This window comes from Schistocerca nitens, chromosome 2, assembly GCF_023898315.1.
Source record: "Schistocerca nitens isolate TAMUIC-IGC-003100 chromosome 2, iqSchNite1.1, whole genome shotgun sequence".
NCBI lineage: Eukaryota > Metazoa > Arthropoda > Insecta > Orthoptera > Acrididae > Schistocerca > Schistocerca nitens.
Window position 1 is genome coordinate 580,353,286 of NC_064615.1, and position 20,169 is coordinate 580,373,454.

Sequence of the window (20,169 nt, forward strand, 5' to 3'; positions counted from 1 at the left end):
TCCAAATAACAGACACTCAGATCGGTACCAAACTTTTGCGTGTTGATAGGGTATCAACCAGAACACCAATTTAGTTCATGCTGTATGCTGTTGTCCAGCAGAAATTGCGTGAAAGGGACAACAGCACACAGCACAAACTAAATCAGTATTTTGATTGATACTCTATCGACACACAGCGTCTGGTAATGATCTGAGTGTCTGACATCTGGATGTTTGGGTGTTGAGAGTATAGAAGAGTACATAAATCATTCCTTAATTACAATTTAGCATTTGGTGCTGGCAATTTCTGTTTTCAGAGCTGAAAGTAAAATAGGAAGAGAAAAATTAAGGGATGTGGCACACTGACTGGAGGAGAGAAAAGCATTCAGAATTACACAAGTATATTGTCAGCTGCCAATAATAAAAACACAGTTCAATGTAAAAATAATGTTTCCTTTTCTGTTGTAAACTTTGATAAATAAATGGAACATAGTTAAACAAAGCGAGGTTTCTCATATAGTTTCCACCATTCATTTCTCTCATTTGACGATTGAGCAAGTGATAAAGCTTTTAATACTTAACCATAGTAAGTACAGTATCACTTTTGCAGTATGTTTCTTACTGACTTAATTTATTTTTTTTATTTTATCATGTAGAATTACATTTTACATGAGCCTAAAAATAATATATGGCATGTCAAGAATACAAAACATTTGGTGTCACATATTTCTTAAAGAGTGACGATTACTTTTCTAATAGGAATGATTATACATAATTTACATATTTTTATTTATTAGATAATCTCCGATGCTCTTATTTTCCTGTGCCACTAGACAGTCCTTTACTTTCTTTGGGAAGTCACTTTCATGAACCCTCTATGAACTGTGGACGTTGCTGTTGGGGGTTGGCTTGTGTGCCTCAGTGATGCAGATAACCATACAGAAGGTGCAACCACAACAGAGGGGTATTTGTTGAGAAGCCAGACAAATGTATGATTCCTGAAGAGGGGCAGCAGCCTTTTCAGTGGTTGCAGGTTCAACAGTCTGGATGATTGACTGTTATGTCATTGTAACATTAAGACAACATGGCTTTGCTGTGTTGTTATTGTGAATGGCCGTAAGCAAGGGAAAAGTATATCTGTTATTTTCCTCCAAGGGCACACAATTCTGTTGTATAGCTTAATGATGATGGCATCCTCTGGGTAAAATATTGTGGAGGGAAATAATCCTCCATTTGTAACTCTGAGCAGGGACCACTCAGGAGAATATCATCATCAGGAAAATCAACAATGACATTCTATGGGTCAGAGTGTGCAATCCTAGATCCCTTAATCAGGTAGGTAGGTTAGAGCATTTAAAAAGGGAAATGGATAAGCTGAAGTTAGATACAGGGGACATTAGTGAAGTGCAATGGCAGGAAGAGTAAGACTTGTGGTCAGAGGACTGCAGGGTAATAATACAAAATCAAATATGGGTAATAAAGATGTAGGTCTGATAATGAATAAGAAAACAAGGAAGCAGCTAAGCTACTAAGAACAACACAGTGAATGCATTACCATAGCCAATGAAGACATGAAGTCAACATTCAACACAATAATAAAAGTTTATATGTCTATCAGATGATGGAGAGATTGAAACAATGTGTGATGAGATAAAAGAAGTTATTCAGATTGTAAAGGGAGATGAATATTTAAATGCAGTGAGAGGCTAGAATTCAAAAGTAGGAAAAGGTAGGAAAAGAAGATAAGAAAATAGTAGGAGAGCAGTGTCTGGGAGAAAGGAATTAAAGAGGAAATCACCTGGTGGAATTCTGCACAGTACATAATTTAATCATTGCAAACATTTGGTTTAAGAGTCAAAAAGGAAGCTTGTACACCTGAAAGGAGCTTGGAGACACCAGAAGGTTTAAGACAGGTTACATGACAGAGATTTCAAACCCGTATTTTTAACTGACAACATATTCTTGGGATGTGGACCCTGATCATAATTTATTGGTTAATAATTGCAGATTATATCGAATAAATTAGAAAGAGAGAGAAATATAGATACAACATGTAGATAAATTGAAAGAACAACCAGTTGTTGAAAGTTTCAGAGGCAACTTTAATCAGTAATTTACTGAAACAGAGGAAAGGGTGATGCACTGAAGTTTTTCTACTTAACACAGTGTTTTCTTCTTCTTCCGTGTGTGTGTGTGTGTGTGTGTGTGTGTGTGTGTGTGTGTGTGTGTGTGCGCGCGCGCGGGTTGGGGGGGGGGGGGGGAGGGGGAGACTAAACTAAGGGCTAAATTAAGTGTGTGGCTGATATTTAAAGTCTATTGGCTTCGCATCTCTCTGGAACACAGGAACACATCTGTCGCATTTCCCTGTTATTGATCTGCCAACATCCTATAACTTGATTAAATTGCAGACAGGATTATAGTTGGTAGAATGAATAAATTTCCGTAACAGAACCAAGTACTGTTCAATAACTGAAATGCTTTATTGAGAACTTGCTTAATAATGTGAGTGCCACAACAGATTGATTTGTAAGCTCAGTAAAGAATGCACTAAATCTGATGCACAGCTTTGCTGTTCAGTGCTACAATTCAAAAAATCAGTTGTGTATGACTTTGCAAAGTGCATGGATTTTTACTGAAATTTCACAAGTTTTTAAACATGATTCTGTAGTTCATACTTAAAAGTCCTGAACCTATACAGAATTTCTCCAAATCTACCATCCCTCTACTGTTCTGAGTTAAAGTCAATAAATACAACTGTCAAAAACTTCTCTAAGTTGCTGAACTCCTACTGCTGAATTTCTACAAGTCTCTGCACTTACCACCCAAAAACTTTGAACACTTTAATCATTACCTACGTAGTGGTCATCAGCACACATCCTTGCTCACCAAACTCTCAAAGTGAACCGACTCTGGTCAGCCTGGCTGTTGCCCTTATGTAAACTCGATCAGTCATATCAAAACCCATAGAACTACATGTATTGAACATGTTACTATGAAAGCTACACATATTATCACTTTTCATGACTCAACATTGTGCACTGGTTCCATTGAGCTGTTACAAAACATGAGTTTCATTGTCTTTCTTATCAAAAATTATAACATAAGGTTTTTCATTATGTGAACATCATAACGGGGGGAGGGGGGGGGGGGGGTGAATGAAACTTATCACTGCTGCAAGTATTACATACAAATTAGGGCTAGAATTTCACCAGCCTTTTCTGTGGTTACATTAGTTTCTGCTGAGGTCCTTGGCTTTTTGGAAATTTTGTACATTATTCAATGAAATGGTCAAAATTAACATTATTTACTATTATCTATTTTAAACCTAAGGAGAATCAAGTGTGTACAAATTGCACTTCTGATATACATTCATTAAATTTTAGCCCCATTTTTGCTTGTTATTTCGGACTATAATTCATTTTAGGAATTGAGAGTTAATGGAAATTTCAAGATGTGGTATTGTGTCTAGGAAAAATGCAAAATTGCTTTCAAACATTTCTCATGAAATGAAGGGTGGTTGAAAACTGTATGTCCTAGTAGTTCCAAAGTGAAACCACAACCTTAAAACAATTGATCATTCACTTTTTTCCAATTTCTCCTTGTATTCATTGCTTATTATGCCATAAATATTAATTATGTGAAATTATGTTCTAAAGTGGAACCACTTTCTTAAAGTAATTGACTGTCCACTTTTTGACAATTTCTTCTTGTATTCGTTGCTTATTAAGATGACAGAGCTCAATTATGAAAAAAAATTTAACATTATTTTTTTGTATTATTGAGACTCAAAGGGTTAATAAAGTGAAATGCAACTACACACAAACCGTGATTTTCCAAAAATTTCTAGCACTGTAAATCATTGCCTCCTGAAAATAATCTAAAGTACTATTATACCTACAGTGTTAATGTTTAGGCATGCTTCCTCACTTCATTTTTCCCTTTCATGTGGTGCCACTGTCTAGTCCGTATATTTTTAGTGTGAATTTTACTTATGCAATACCCATGAACTAATTTTTGCCATAGCAGCACACTCATACCCTACAAGGGCCAGGAATGCACACTCACTAGGGAAGACCATTTGCCATAACCCTTCAGACTACCTGCAGCCCCGTACGACAGACGGCCTGCTTCATGGATGCATATTCCACCAATAGCAGAGGTTGACGTGTTGTCTGCTGGTCAGACAGACAGTGCAACACACTGCCTTTTTGTGGGCTATGCTCACCTGTGTTGGTACTCACACCATGCCACATCATCTGTCAAACCAGAATGTATCTAGCTCCACCAGTCTTTCATCTCACAATAGGAATATAACAGAAGACAAATGGGTAGCTTTGAGAGATGAAATAGTGAAGACAGCAAAGGATCAAATCAGCAAAAGCACAATGCACAGTATAAATCCTGGTATAATACACAAGTTGTTCAATTTAAATGATGAAGGAAGAAAATATAAAAATGCATCAAATGTAGCAGGCTTAAGGTAATGCAGACATCCAAAAAGTGAGAGTGACAGAGAATGCAAAAGGATATGTCGGTATACCTAGAGGACAGGTGGAGTCTGGAGAAGGACATGTGACTATGAGAAAGACAGATACCATCTATAGAAAAATTACAGAGATCCTGGACCAAAGAAAAGCAGCCGTATGAGTATCAATAGCTCAGATGGAAAGCCAGTACTAAGCAAAGAAGGGATGCTTAGAGGTGGAAGAAATGCATAGAAGGGCTGTACAAGTATATTAACTTGAAGGCAATATAATAGAAAGGGAAGAGGAAGTAAATGAAGATGAGATGGGCAGTATGATACTGTGAGAAGAATCTGACGGAGTGCTAAGAGCTCAAAATCGGAATAAGGCCCCTGGACTAGATGATGATCAGTCAGAATTACTGGCATCCTTGGGAGAGCCAGTCATGATAGAACTATGCAATGTGGTATGGATGACACAGGAGATAGATGTAATACTCTCAGAATTAAAGAAAAATGAAATAATAATTCTAGTTCCAAAACAAGGCAGGTGCCAACCAATGTGAATATTTCTGAGCTATGAGTGTAATGAGTCAGTGTTGGAAAAGCTATTTACAGAAGAATGGAGAAACTGGTACATACCAAACTCGGGGAAGATCAGCCTGGGTTCTGTAGAAATTTAAATACAAGAATACTGACCCACATGGTTTATATTAGAATATAGATGTACACAAGACAAACACTATAGCACTCGTAGAGTTGGAGAGAGCTTTTAACAATGTTAACTGCACTACACTCTTTGTACTGAACCAGACTGCAGTTATAAGAGTCCAAGGTCATAAATGAGAAACATTAGTTGAGACTTATCCCTGATGTTATACAGTCTGAAGGAATTAAAGTTCAAGGAGAAGAAAATAAAATTTTGTGATTTGCCAATGACATTGTAATTCTCTCACAGACAGTTCCTTGGAAAGAAGTTATAATATGAACAGCAAAAAAAAAAAAAAAAAGGGGGGGGGGGAATGGAATGCAGTCAAATTAAATAAGGTGATGCTCACAGAATTCGGTAGGAAATGAGATACTACAGGTACTTGAATTTTGCTGTTTTGGTCCCAAAATAATTGATGATGGCCAAAATAGAGAGGCTAGGAAATGCAGACTGGCAATAGCAAGAAAGGCATTTTAGAAAAACAGAAATTTGTTAACTTCAAATGTAAGTTTAAATGTTATGAAGCATTTTCTAAAGGTATTTGTCAGAAGTAAAATTGAACAAAAACAGTTCAGACAAGAAGTAGATAGCTTTTGAAATGTGGCACCAAGCTACATGAGAGTGCTGAAGATCATATGGGTACATTGAATAATTAATGAGGTGGTGCTGAATTGAATTGGGAGGAAAAAGATATGGATTCCTTTACAACACACAGTTTATGATAACAAAGGTACAGGTATAAGGTAATTATTATTTATTGTTCCATCTCAGTTGCATATTTTTAATTAGATTATGCATTTTTATCACTCTGGATCATCATCAGATCTAGGTTGTTGTGTCAGCAATCCATCTTGTCTACTCAGAACCACATATTAGTGTTCGAAACATGTAATCTAATTAAAAATGTGGGGGAAAGGTCAAAGTAATGAAGAATAGTGAAAAAATAATAATAGCTAGCTAAACATGAATCAAAGAAGAAAAAAATGAGGTAACTGCTAAAAGCGAAGCAACTTTCATGACCAGAAGATTTATGCTGGTGTGAAGCTTAAGAAGAAGTCCTGAGAAAGTTAATGAACTAAATGTTGGTAGGGTATCATAATATATGGAAGTGAAATGCTTGGAGTCAGAAAACTAGAAAATCCATTTCAAATGTAATCTTAAAGTTTTTCACAAATTAATGATCATACGAAGTTAGTAGATAGAATAAATGGAAAAGGATATCTGTGACAGTCATACACACTGACCACCACAAAAAACACAACACGTCAATTTTGTAAAGAATTTTTATTTTAAATTCCAGTCATTTTTATGACAGTAATCTACTGCTGCTCTGTTGTGGTTTGCTACATTTCAATCCACAGACCTCTCTTTGCATCTTCAAAAACATATACCAACTCCTCGTGCACTAATCATGGTATCCAACCTTCAGGCATACTCCTGACTAATGCTGCAATGTCTTCTTGAGAAACCATCTCCCATTTATTCAGGAGGGTTTCCCACAGGTCCTGTAAGTTCTCGGAATAGTGCTGATAGGCCCTTCTCCCCAGCACGTCCCATACCTGTTCAATAGGATTCAAATCAGGGATTCGAGCAGGCCAAGCCATAGCCTGAATGTCAGATTCAACCAAGAACTCTTGCACAACTCTCTTAACATGTGGCATGCATTATCATGAATCAGTGTAAAGCCACCACCAGTAATAAATGGAGCGAAAGGCGTAACATGCTTCAAAAGGATGTAACTCCACATAGCAATGTGCTGTGAGGCCCGAAGCTCTATTATTGCAGACATATTGATTCCTGTTCACACCATCAGACATCCACCCCTGAAAAGGCATCCTGGTTGAGAATGTGCAAGAGGAATACCTTTTCCCAGGCCTTCTCCAGGCCCTCTCTTTACTGTCAGCTGACCATAGGCCAAATTGTGACTCATCAATGAATCACATTTGCTCCCACTGTTGTACGCTCCAGCTGTGATATTCCCTTGTAAAACTTAGTTGAGCTGTCTAATACTCTCTGGTGAGTTCCGTGCCTGTAGCAGATCTTTTGGATTGGGTTCTTCCATTCTCTCACAAACCCTCAAACTTGTTGGAGTCTATTTCATGCTTCACTGGTGGTGGTGTGACTGTTGCAGAGAACTTGTATGAATTGATCATCTCTTGCTGATAATGCTCTTATTAAGCCTGACCCTTGTTTCCTAGCATAGTCTCCAGTTTCCCTGTGCCAACACTTTGGCAATGTAATGCCTGTTGCGACCATCTTCCACCAAAGCAACAGCTCTTGCAGTATCTTCAGGGATTAAAGCATGTTTACTCCAGAAACCTGATTACAATCCTCACAGGAAGATCACACAAGCACATGTGATTCAAAGGGGAACAGTACAAGGTGCAACAATATATGTAAACATTGTTTCTTCACATGCTGTGTTTTGTTTTCAGGTTATGCAGGAAAAGGTATTACGGCTAATGCAATGAACAGTCGCTGCCTCATTGTTTGTTCACTAAACAATGCCAATAACATATCCTATCTAAAAATATAGAATAAAATACTACACTTTGGTTAACAAGATAATGACACATCATTTATTAGATGTTGCAATTTTTGTGCCAGTGAGGGTATAACAGAGAAATGAAGAGCTAAATAGGATTTGCCAAGATAGGACTAGTTACAGAAGCAGTGATATGCTTGAGGGGGGACTACAGGTGTTTAAGTATGTAACCATATTTTTTCTATGTATTACAGCTGTGGTGGATGCTAAAGCAAATTTTACACTGATGTTCATGTTCTGTGGATCATTTGTACAATTAATCATATTATATGGAATGAGCCATTTTACATTAACATTACACATTCACATGTAAATATGGCTGCATACTGATCATTGACTTTTTTGTGAGTTAATAATTCCTTCCCATCACATTTTCCACATTACAAAATTATAAAAATAATGGAAATTGGAGCAATATATAAAATAAGGAAAAGACAAAACAGTCACCTAAAGTGGATAGATGCATGAAGCACAGAAATATGTAACAGAAATTGCATTTTTTTATCTAGCAATAATACACATAGTGACATACAGGCCACAGCAAGACTGAGGACTCCTGTTGCTGTGTCTTGCCATGGCCTTGGGAGTGTGCACTTTGGTGTCTGTGTGGTTCTGTTTGTCAATATTTGTAGTATTGCTAGAAAAAGAGTTAGTGCTCAAAAACTAATGAGAATGCTGTTTTTTGTTATGTGTGTCTGCTTTCCATGCATTGATCTCTTATATGTGAGTGTTGGCTTTCCCTTATTGTACACATTACAAAATTAGAAACTCTTCTATGGGGCAGAAGGAGCGGTAAAGGAGAAATTTTTACAGTTTGTTTTCAAATTTAACTTTGCTTTCTGTCAAACTTGCATAACATTTGGTAAGTGACAAAAATTTTGGTGGCAGCATTGTGCACCCCTTTTGTGCTAAAGGCAGCCTTAATGTGGAGTAATGAATCTAACTGTTTGTCTTGTTGTAATTATGTACATCATTGTTCCTTTTGAACTGCAGTGTATTATTTAAAATAAACTTCATGAAGGAATACATATGCTGTGAAGCAGTAGTCAAAATGCCTAACTCATTAAACAAATGTCTACAAGATGACTGTGGGTGCGCATCACATTTCATTCTTACAGCAAGTTTATGAACAGTAAAGACTGTAGACAAAGCTGAGTTATTCCTGAACATTATTCCAGATGACATTACTGAATGAAAACCTGCAAAATATGTCAACTCCCCAAGATCTGCAATGATTATAAGTGCATATGTGGCTGAACTAGATTGTTTTAGGAGTTCCAGTTTTTTTTCTTCAGTTTAAACCTTCATCAGTATGGACACCTAAAAATTTTGACATTTCCACCCTGGTTATTATTTCCTCGCATGTGTTACATTTGTGTAGTCCCTCTAGATGTGCAGAACTGTATATGTTCAAGTCTGTCTGAAACTGAGGGTACCACCATTTACAGAAAACTACTCAATAATACTTTTAAGAACATTATTTACCATTTCTTCTCATGCTGTATATTCGTTTGGATTGATTAAAATACTGGTGTCATTCACAAAAAGAACTAATTCTCCATGTTTTATATGAGATGGAAGGTGTTTACATATATGAGCAACAATAGTGGACCTAAGATTTGACTTTGTGGAATCCCATAATGATATCTCTCCAGTCAGAAGAATCTCGCCTGTTTGCATTGGCTGAATTATAAAGTAAAACTTCTTGCATTCTTCTAGTTAGATATGACATTGTTCATTAGTTTCCTGTACCATCGATTCCATGAAACGTCAGTTTATCCAAGAGAGTTATTGGGATTCACAGAGTCAGATGCTTTAGGTAGGTCACAGAAAATACTAGCTGGTGCTACTGTATTATTTAGTGCCTGTAAAATTTGGTGAGTGAATGTGTAAATGATACTCTCAGTTTGGCAACTCTTATGAAATCCAAACTGTTTACTGAGGACATTATTGTTGTCGATGCAGTACTGTTCTAGAAAACATGAACTTCTCAAAAATCTTGAAAAATGATGTTAATAGTGAAACAGGTTGGTAGTGCCTGGCAGTTCTCCTGTCACCTTTCTTATAGAGGGGTTTGACAATGACATATTCCAATCTCTCTGGAAAAATGCCCTGGGTTAGTGATATATTACATATTTCAGAAAAGACAGTGATAATTATGTAGGAAGAAGTCTTTGGTACTCTGTTGGAAACCCCATCAAATCCAGATGAGCTTTTATTTTTAGAGAATATATAATTTTCATATTTTCAGAAGGAGAAGGGGGTGAGACAGTCATATGACTGAATTTTATGTTAGTTGTTTGTTCAACATCCTTTTTTGATTTTCTCTTGAACTATATTCTCTATTACATTTGAGGAATTATTATCAAACATATCTGCTAACTGTGACAGATCATTTACAGCTGTTCTGTTTAAATTAATGGTAATGTTATCCTGATTTGTGGCTTGTTGTACTGTCTCTCATTTTACTACACTGCCTACTAAGCCTCGAGTCTGTTGTCAGAATTACTGATTTCTGACATAATGTGCATGTTTCTAGAGTTCTTAATAACTATGTGTTTGGACAAATGATTTTCAGAAAATAGTGATACTGACTGATAAAACGTCATTCCTTCAAGCTATATATCATACAAACATTCTACAGAAAGGACATCCTGTATACATATAAATTAAAAGAATGTTTTATTAAGTATCATATAAGATATCTTACAGGGAAAATTACCCAAGATTATCAATAGAATGAAAAGTGGCAACTCTAATATTACTTACAGGTCATGATTGCTTTGCTGAGCACCTGCACTGATTTTTAATTCATAACCAAAATGTGTACTTTGCAATAAAGAAATCTCTGCTATGAACTGGCGTCATTTCCTACCTTGTGAAAAATTACAACATTATCAGCTAGTACACTGTATTGGGAAGTCCAAAAATAATTGAGTATGTGACAATCCTAAGAACAGAAAAAAACAAATGAATTAATTAAAACATTGACAGTGGTCAGTGCAGCGTGTGTGTGTGTGTGTGTGTGTGTGTGTGTGTGTGTGTGTGTAAAGAGAGAGAGAGAGAGAGAGAGAGAGAGAGAGAGAGAGGGAGGAACACACTTGATGGTGTTAAGTGTTGCAGAGATTATGGGGTCATCACAGTATAGGTTAAGTTCCTATGGGACCAAACTGCTGAGGTCATCTGTCCCCACAGTACAGGAAAAAACAGACTATCATGTTAAACCAGTTGAATGGCAGATGATTATGTATAATTTGCTGGTTTTATTAGAAGATGGACTTTAAAAAATGTTCTTTTTATTCCATGGAAGGCCATTGTGACAGGGAAAGTCAACCTGCACTGACAGCTGCCTGTACAGTCAACAATATTAAAATTTGTGTCAGTCATCAAATTAGATGTAATAATGCTTACAGGTATGATTGAGAAGATTGAAGATTATATTGACCAACAGGGACTAAATGATTCTAGTTTCCCAGTGAAGAAACTTTTCATAATTATACCATCATCTGCCTACACTCCAAGTAAACTGAGTGACATCGCAGATGGCTGGATGGAGCCTGCTGGGGTGAGTATGAGTGACAGGAACTTAAGTTACACCCCTGCTTTACTTTGATACCACAAGAAAGACACTGGATAATACATGCAGAGTCTTAAGATCATGACCTTTTGTTTGCAGAGGATGGAAGTTCTTCATATTTTTGAAAATAATTTCTCACCTCTATCTATTTTGCACAAATTTGTGATGTCGTTCAGTACAGTAAGTAATTTTTTTCCCATAAGTTTTATATATACAGTATATACCAGGTGCCTCTACAATGTGTCATCAGGCGCATTTTCCCTGGTGTTTTAGCGGATATTTGCAATTTTGTTTATTCATAGTTTAGCTGGCATCGGCCCAAACAAATCCTGCTCATCGTCACTTTCATTGAAGGACCAGCATCGATGAAATGCATCTGTTTGTTTCCCACTTCAAACAAAATTATTTTTAAATATGAATGTTATGTGTCCATTTTATGAAGCACTACGAGTTAAGTCTGGTGTGATATTCATTTTAGTGATGTGTATTACAGGGGCAGTAAAATACTAAGAATAATCAGTACTCCAGCAACGACTGAGGTGCTTTCGCATGGTGCTAGCAGTTAGCGTGGGCCAGAATGCTACTGTCACTATTGGAGTACTCATGTTTCACTGCCCCTGTTAATACATATTGCTAAAACAAATATCACAGTAGACTAATTTGGGACTGCTCTGTCAAATGGACATGTAAAATTCTACTTTAAAAATCTTTTTTTGTAATGGGAACAGACCAAGGCTTTCCATCCACACTGGGCAGTGCATGAAAGATGTGATGAGCAGCATTTATTTGGACCGACTCAAGCTACACAATACAAAAACAAAATTGCATATATCAACAGAAACGCCAGAGAAAATGTGCCTGACAACTCTTGACACACACACACACACACACACACACACACCACTGCTTCACTTATGTAGACTATATGGCTTTTTCTTTTTATTTAATTGAATTTTCATGTCATTCAAAAATTGCAGCATCTTCTAAACTTTCCCCATTAAGGTCATAGAAGCAGGGTATTTTCCGAATATATTTCTGACCGAAAAGCAATTCTGGTAGCTAGAATCCAAGGTTTTTGTTAATGATGCCTGTTGTTTTCTTGTGGTGATGTTTCCAGAGAAACTTTAATCCCCTAGCTCATATTTATATATCTAACCAAGAAGTAAAATACCATTTTTTATATATTTAATTTTTAATTATGAAATTAGATGTACAAAAATTGGTATATGCTTTCTCAGAAAGAAATAAAGAAATATGTGTGTCATCGTTTTTGGAAATTCAACTCCTATGAAGGTGAAATAATTAGTGAATTTTTTAAAAATAAATCAGTATTAAACAACTGCTAACATGTTTATAATGCTACATCTCTACATCTATGAACACAGGCATTTGACTTTCCAGTTAAAAAAAAAAAAAAAAAAAAAAGTGTTTTAGTGTTTTCGAGCTGCAACCCCTAAAGAGATGAAATGTTTTACGAAAATAATGAATGCATTTTTAAAGCTACATCTATGAAAATTTGCACTTGGCTTCTCAGTTAAAAGTGAAAAAACTACGCGTTTCACTGTTTTTAGAAATTCAGCTCATACGGGTGTGAATTTATAAAAATTGATATTTCACCTCGGTTAGATATAAAGAAAATATGTGCTATGGGATTAAAGTTTCTATGGAAATATCACCACAAGAACAAAAAAAACCTTGGACTCCAGCTACCAGAACCACTTTTTGGTCATAAGTACATTTGTAAAACACCATGCTTCTACGGCCTTAATTAGTGGGAAAAGTTTAGACGATGTTGCAATTTTTTAACAACATAAAAATTCGATTAAAGAAAAATAAAAATCATACAGTCCACTGATGTAAGCATTTTGACAAATAGCACTATGTTGCACTGTGGCTGGAAACAAGAATCTCTGAAATGGCAAAGCTGGTCACCTGTTGGCATACTGCTGTTGTGAGCACCTACGGGAAGTGGTTGAAGGGCAGTGAAATAACAAATAGACTGTATGGTATTGGACGACCATGTCTCATCAGAAAAAAGCAGAGGTCAGACGATCGCTCTTTGTGTAATCCAGGATAGGCAGTGATCTATGCCATATCTGATGACAGAGTACAATGCTGGTGCAGGCATAAGGGTTTTGGACCCCACTGTTCAAAGGCCTTTATTAAAGATGGAGATCCACATCACACAACCCTTGCATGTTCTTGTGTTTACCCAATGACATCATTCAGTTATAACTGCAGTGGGCACAGCATCACTGAGTATTAATCATGGATCAATAGAAATGTGTCGCCTGTCAAGTGAATTGCATATCTTGTTGTACCAGGTACATGGTTGGGTCCTTGCACAGCATGGCCCAGGTGAATGGCTGCATAAAACATGCACCGTGCCACAGATGCAGGTTGGAGAGGTCAGAATTATTCTATGGGTTATGTTGAATTGGGCTTCCATGGGATCAGTGGGGTAATCAAAGGCATCATGACAGCATTGAACTACATGAACGTTATTGCAGGTAACCTGCATTGCTGCACACATGAAGTCTCCCTCTACACCAGTGACGAATTGTGTTACAGTGGTTTGAGGGGCATTATAGCGAACTCACACTGATGTCTTGGCCAGCAAATCTGCCTGATCTGTACCCATAAGAAAACATATCATGCACCAGATGTGTGCCTGTAAACCACTATATGGTAATTTGTGGGAATTGCTTGACCTGTACTTAAGACATCTGGTGCCACACACATCTGGAATCCTGTTCCAAGGACTTGTAGAATGCATTCCAAGCAGAATCTCTGTTGTACCATGTTTGAAAAATGGAACAACATGCTATTAAACAGGTGGTCATAATGTTTTGGCTGATCAGTGTTAAGTATGCTGTAGTAACACGCAGATACAAAACTGGAGATAAGCAAACAACCTCAAATTACTGACCTATATAATTCCATCCAGTCTTTACAAAAGTGTTCAAAAAAGTGACTGATTTAGGAAAACTGACTCATTTAATTGATTAGAATTTGTTAAATGTCTCTTGCTTTGGCTTTCATAAAGAATTCTCTACAGAGAAAACAATACAGTATCTCACAAATGAAATGCTAGCTTAGTTAAACAACAAATATTCTGAGGCCTTGCCAAAGCTTTTGGTTGTCTGGCCACAAAATTCTACTGAAAAACTAAAGTGTTGTGGCATTAGTGGCATCTCTCTTGTACCAATGGAATCTTACCCTCATAACAGAAAGCAGAGGATCTCCTTAACACATTGTGTCTCAGTCATGATACTAACCTCAGAATGGAGGAACATAATATGTGGAGTACCACAAGGATCAGTACTGGGTCCACTCTTGTTTTTAAACTACAGGAATGACCTTCCAATGACTTTAAAGGGTTGTTCAGAAACTATGATGTTTGATGATGAAACATACTAATCAAGGGTCTAATGTCAACCATAGCAAACACTACTCAGATGATAGCTGAAGTTCACACAGGCAACGGTATAAGGCTTACTCTCATGAAGACTCATATTATGCACTTTCATATCAACAATAATCACCTGTTAGCACCATAAATAGACATTAGTGGTTTTTTAAATTTTTTATTTTTTTACTTTATACATCTAGTTCCACAGGACCAAAATGAGGAGCAAATATCCAAGGTCATGGAATGTGCTAGTACATGAAATTGCAACATAAAACTAATAACATATAAATTACAGTGTTTATGAACCCAAAAAAGGATAAGCCATAAGTTTATGTAAGCGCAATCAACAATATAACACAGGAATCAGCTTCATTTTTCAAGGCACTCCTTCACAGAATAGAAGGAGTGACCCATGAGGTAACTCTTCAGTTTCGATTTTAAACTGCGTGGATTACTGCTGAGACTTTTGATTTCTTGTGGTAGCTTACTGAAAAGGGATGCAGCAGTATACTGCACACCTTTCTGCACAAGAGTCAATGAAGTGCAATCCAAAAGCAGATTGGATTTCTGCCTAGTATTAACTGAGTGAAAGCTGCTAACTCTTGGGAATAAGCTGATATTGTTAACAAGAAATGACAGTAAAGAATATATATATTGACAGGCGTTAGAATACCCAGACTAATGAACGTGGGTCAACAAGAGGTTCGCTAACTTACGCCACTTATTGCCCAAACTGCCCATTTCTAAGCCAAAAATATCCATGGGAAGAGTTACCCCAAAATATAATACCATACATCATAAGTGAATGAAAATAAGCAAAGTAGACTAATTTTCGTGTTGAACTATCATTTACTTCATATGCTATTCAGATATTAAAAATGGTAGCATTAAGTCTTTGAACAAGATTCTGAATGTGGGCTTTCTATGACAGTTTATTATCTAAAACTTTTATCCATTATGAAGGTAACACTGTTACTGTGATGAATGCAGGTTTCTTAAAAGGCGACTGGTTGCAGTAATTTCAAGAAACCTTTAGTTTACTATCTATATGAACACCTACAAATTTGAACTGTTCCATTTCACTAATCATATGCCCATTCTGTGAAATTAAAATGGGTTTTGTTGAACTTTGTGTTAGAAACTGTAAAAACTGAGCCTTACTGCAATTTAGCGGTAGTTTATTTTCTGCAGGCAATGAACTTATGTCTGGAACTGCGCTATTTAAAACAGGACCAATGTTGCATACACCATCCTTTACTACCAAGCTAGTGTCATCAGCAAACACAAATATTTTAGAACCACCTGTAATATTAGAGGGCATATAATTTTTATAAATAAGGAATGGGAGCAGCCCAAGCACTGATCCCTGGGCCACCCCCCACTTAACCGCGCCCCACTCAGATCCCACATCATAGCCATTCTCAGCTGCCTGTAATTAAAATAAGAGGTGAACTAATTGGGAGCTACTTCTCGTACTTCATAATGGCCCAACTTCTGGAGCAATATCTTATGATCAACACAATGAAATACTTAAGTTACATCAAAAAAGATGCCTAGCATTTGAAACCTTTTGTTTAATCTATCCCATACACTGAGAAAAGAGATTACAGCATTTTCAGTTGTTGTTGTTGTTGTTGTTGTTGTTGTTGTGGTCTTCAGTCCTGAGACTGGTTTGATGCAGCTCTCCATGCTACTCTATCCTGTGCAAGCTTCTTCATCCCCAGTACCTACTGCAGCCTACATCCTTCTGAATCTGCTTAGTGTATTGATCTCTTGGTCTCCCTCTACGATTTTTACCCTCCACGCTGCCCTCCAATGCTAAATTTGTGATCCCTTGATGCCTCAAAACATGTCCTACCAACCAATCCCTTCTTCTAGTCAAGTTGTGCCACAAACTTCTCTTCTCCCCAATCCTATTCAATACCTCCTCATTAGTTACGTGATCTACCCACCTTATCTTCAGCATTCTTCTGTAGCACCACATTTCGAAAGCTTCTATTCTCTTCTTGTCCAAACTGGTTATCGTCCATGTTTCACTTCCATACATGGCTACACTCCATACAAATACTTTCAGAAACGACTTCCTGACACTTAAATCTATACTCGATGTTAACAAATTTCTCTTCTTCAGAAACGCTTTCCTTGCCATTGCCAGTCTACATTTTATATCCTCTCTACTTCGACCATCATCAGTTATTTTACTCCCTAAATAGCAAAACTCCTTTACTACTTTAAGTGTCTCATTTCCTAATCTAATCCCCTCAGCAGCACCCGATTTAATTTGACTACATTCCATTATCCTCGTTTTGCTTTTGTTGATGTTCATCTTATATCCTCCTTTCAAGACACTGTCCATTCCGTTCAACTGCTGTTCCAAGTCCTTTGCTGTCTCTGACAGAATTACAATGTCATCGGCGAACCTCAAAGTTTTTACTTCTTCTCCATGAATTTTAATACCTACTCCGAATTTTTCTTTTGTTTCCTTTACTGCTTGCTCAATATACAGATTGAATAACATCGGGGAGAGGCTACAACCCTGTCTCACTCCTTTCCCAACCACTGCTTCCCTTTCATGCCCCTCGACTCTTATAACTGCCATCTGGTTTCTGTACAAATTGTAAATGGCCTTTCGCTCCCTGTATTTTACCCCTGCCACCTTCAGAATTTGAAAGAGAGTATTCCAGTTAACGTTGTCAAAAGCTTTCTCCAAGTCTACAAATGCTAGAAACGTAGGTTTGCCTTTTCTTAATCTTTCTTCTAAGATAAGTCGTAAGGTTAGTATTGCCTCACGTGTTCCAACATTTCTACGGAATCCAAACTGATCTTCCCCGAGGTCCGCTTCTACCAGTTTTTCCATTCGTCTGTAAAGAATTCGCGTTAGTATTTTGCAGCTGTGACTTATTAAACTGATAGTTCGGTAATTTTCACATCTGTCAACACCAGCTTTCTTTGGTATTGGAATTATTATATTCTTCTTGAAGTCTGTGGGTATTTCGCCTGTCTCATACATCTTGCTCACCAGATGGTAGAGTTTTGTCATGACTGGCTCTCCCAAGGCCATCAGTAGTTCTAATGGAATGTTGTCTACTCCCGGGGCCTTGTTTCGACTCAGGTCTTTCAGTGCTCTGTCAAACTCTTCACGCAGTATCTTATCTCCCGTTTCATCTTCATCTACATCCTCTTCCATTTCCATAATATTGTCCTCAAGTACATCGCCCTTGTATAAACCCTCTATATACTCCTTCCACCTTTCGGCCTTCCCTTCTTTGCTTAGAACTGGGTTGTCATCTGAGCTCTTGATATTCATACAAGTGGTTCTCTTCTCTCCAAAGGTCTCTTTAATTTTCCTGTAGGCAGTATCTATCTTACCCCTAGTGAGACAAGCCTCTACATCCTTACATTTGTCCTCTAGCCATCCCTGCTTAGCCATTTTGCACTTTCTGTCGATCTCATTTTTGAGACGTTTGTATTCCCTTTTGCCTGCTTCATTTACTGCTTTTTTATATTTTCTCCTTTAATCAATTAAATTCAATATTTCTTCTGTTACCCAAGGATTTCTATTAGGCCTCGTCTTTTTACCTACTTGATCCTCTGCTGCCTTCACTACTTCATCCCTCAGAGCTACCCATTCTTCTTCTACTGTATTTCTTTCCCCCATTCCTGTCAATTGTTCCCTTATGCTCTCCCTGAAACTCTCTACAACCTCTGGTTCTTTCAGTTTATCCAGGTCCCATCTCCTTAAATTCCCACCTTTTTGCAGTTTCTTCAGTTTCAATCTGCAGTTCATAACCAATAGATTGTGGTCAGAATCCACATCTGCCCCTGGAAATGTCTTACAATTTAAAACCTGGTTCCTAAATCTCTGTCTTACCATTATATAATCTATCTGATACCTATTAGTATCTCCAGGATTCTTCCAGGTATACAACCTTCTTTTATGATTCTTGAACCAAGTGTTAGCTATGATTAAGTTATGCTCTGTGCAAAATTCTACAAGGCGGCTTCCTCTTTCATTTCTTCCCCCCAATCCATATTCACCTACTATGTTTCCTTCTCTCCCTTTTCCTACTGACGAATTCCAGTCACCCATGACTATTAAATTTTCGTCTCCCTTCACTACCTGAATAATTTCTTTTATCTCGTCATACATTTCATCAATTTCTTCATCATCTGCAGAGCTAGTTGGCATATAAACTTGTACTACTGTAGTAGGCATGGGCTTTGTGTCTATCTTGGCCACAATAATGCGTTCACTATGCTGTTTGTAGTAGCTAACCCGCACTCCTATTTTTTTATTCATTATTAAACCTACTCCTGCATTACCCCTATTTGATTTTGTATTTATAACCCTGTAATCACCTGACCAAAAGTCTTGTTCCTCCTGCCACCGAACTTCACTAATTCCCACTATATCTAACTTTAACCTATCCATTTCCCTTTTTAAATTTTCTAACCTACCTGCCCGATTAAGGGATCTGACATTCCACGCTCCGATCCGTAGAATGCCAGTTTTCTTTCTCCTGATAACGACGTCCTCTTGAGTAGTCCCCGCCCGGAGATCCGAATGGGGGACTATTTTACCTCCGGAATATTTTACCCAAGAGGACGCCATCATCATTTAATCATACAGTAAAGCTGCATGTCCTCGGGAAAAATTACGGCTGTAGTTTCCCCTTGCTTTCAGCCGTTCGCAGTACCAGCACAGCAAGGCCGTTTTGGTTAATGTTACAAGGCCAGATCAGTCAATCATCCAGACTGTTGCCCCTGCAACTACTGAAAAGGCTGCTGCCCCTCTTCAGGAACCACATGTTTGTCTGGCCTCTCAACAGATACCCCTCCGTTGTGGTTGCACCTACGGTACGGCCATCTCTATCGCTGAGGCACGCAAGCCTCCCCACCAACGGCAAGGTCCATGGTTCATGGGGGAAGTTTCAGTTGTTACGCCACTTATAAAACTGAACTGTACATTTGATAGCAAATTATGTGAAATAAAATGATGAATTATCCTTACTTACACAGCCTTTTCAATAACTTTAGCAAACACTGATGGCATAGAAATACAGTAAGTCAAAAATTGTCTGCATTATCCCTTTTTATAAAGTGACTTTACTACTGAGTACTTTAATCGTTCAGGAAACTGACCATTCTTAAAGGAAAAATTACAAATATGGCTAAATACAGAGCTAACACGTACAGTGCAGTACTTTAATATTCTGCTAGGTATTCCATCAACAATCTCCCCTTTGTCAGCACCACAGAGGAGTATTTCAGAAGGCAGTCTTGAAAAGGCATTTGCCAGGAGTGTTATAAGATTATCTGCAGAAACTAAGTTTATATTTAATTCACCAGCAATACTCAGAAAGCGATTGTTAAATACTGTACATATATCTGACTTATCAGTAACAGAAACATTTTAACTACAAACTAACTTTATATCATCAACCTTGTGCTGCTGACCAGACACTTTCTTCATGACTGACCATAT

The 20,169-nt window shown here is 37.4% G+C and overlaps 1 protein-coding gene across 3 annotated transcripts in view; it reads left to right on the plus strand.

Annotated features, from left to right (window-relative positions):
- LOC126236637 (stimulator of interferon genes protein homolog) overlaps positions 1-20,169 on the plus strand; it is a 351,257-nt gene that overhangs the window by 276,461 nt on the left and 54,627 nt on the right. For all 3 annotated transcript variants that reach the window (XM_049946092.1, XM_049946090.1, XM_049946091.1), the window contains one exon: positions 11,109-11,260. In XM_049946092.1, coding sequence (XP_049802049.1) covers positions 11,109-11,260 — 152 coding nt within the window. The remainder of the gene's footprint in view (positions 1-11,108; positions 11,261-20,169) is intronic.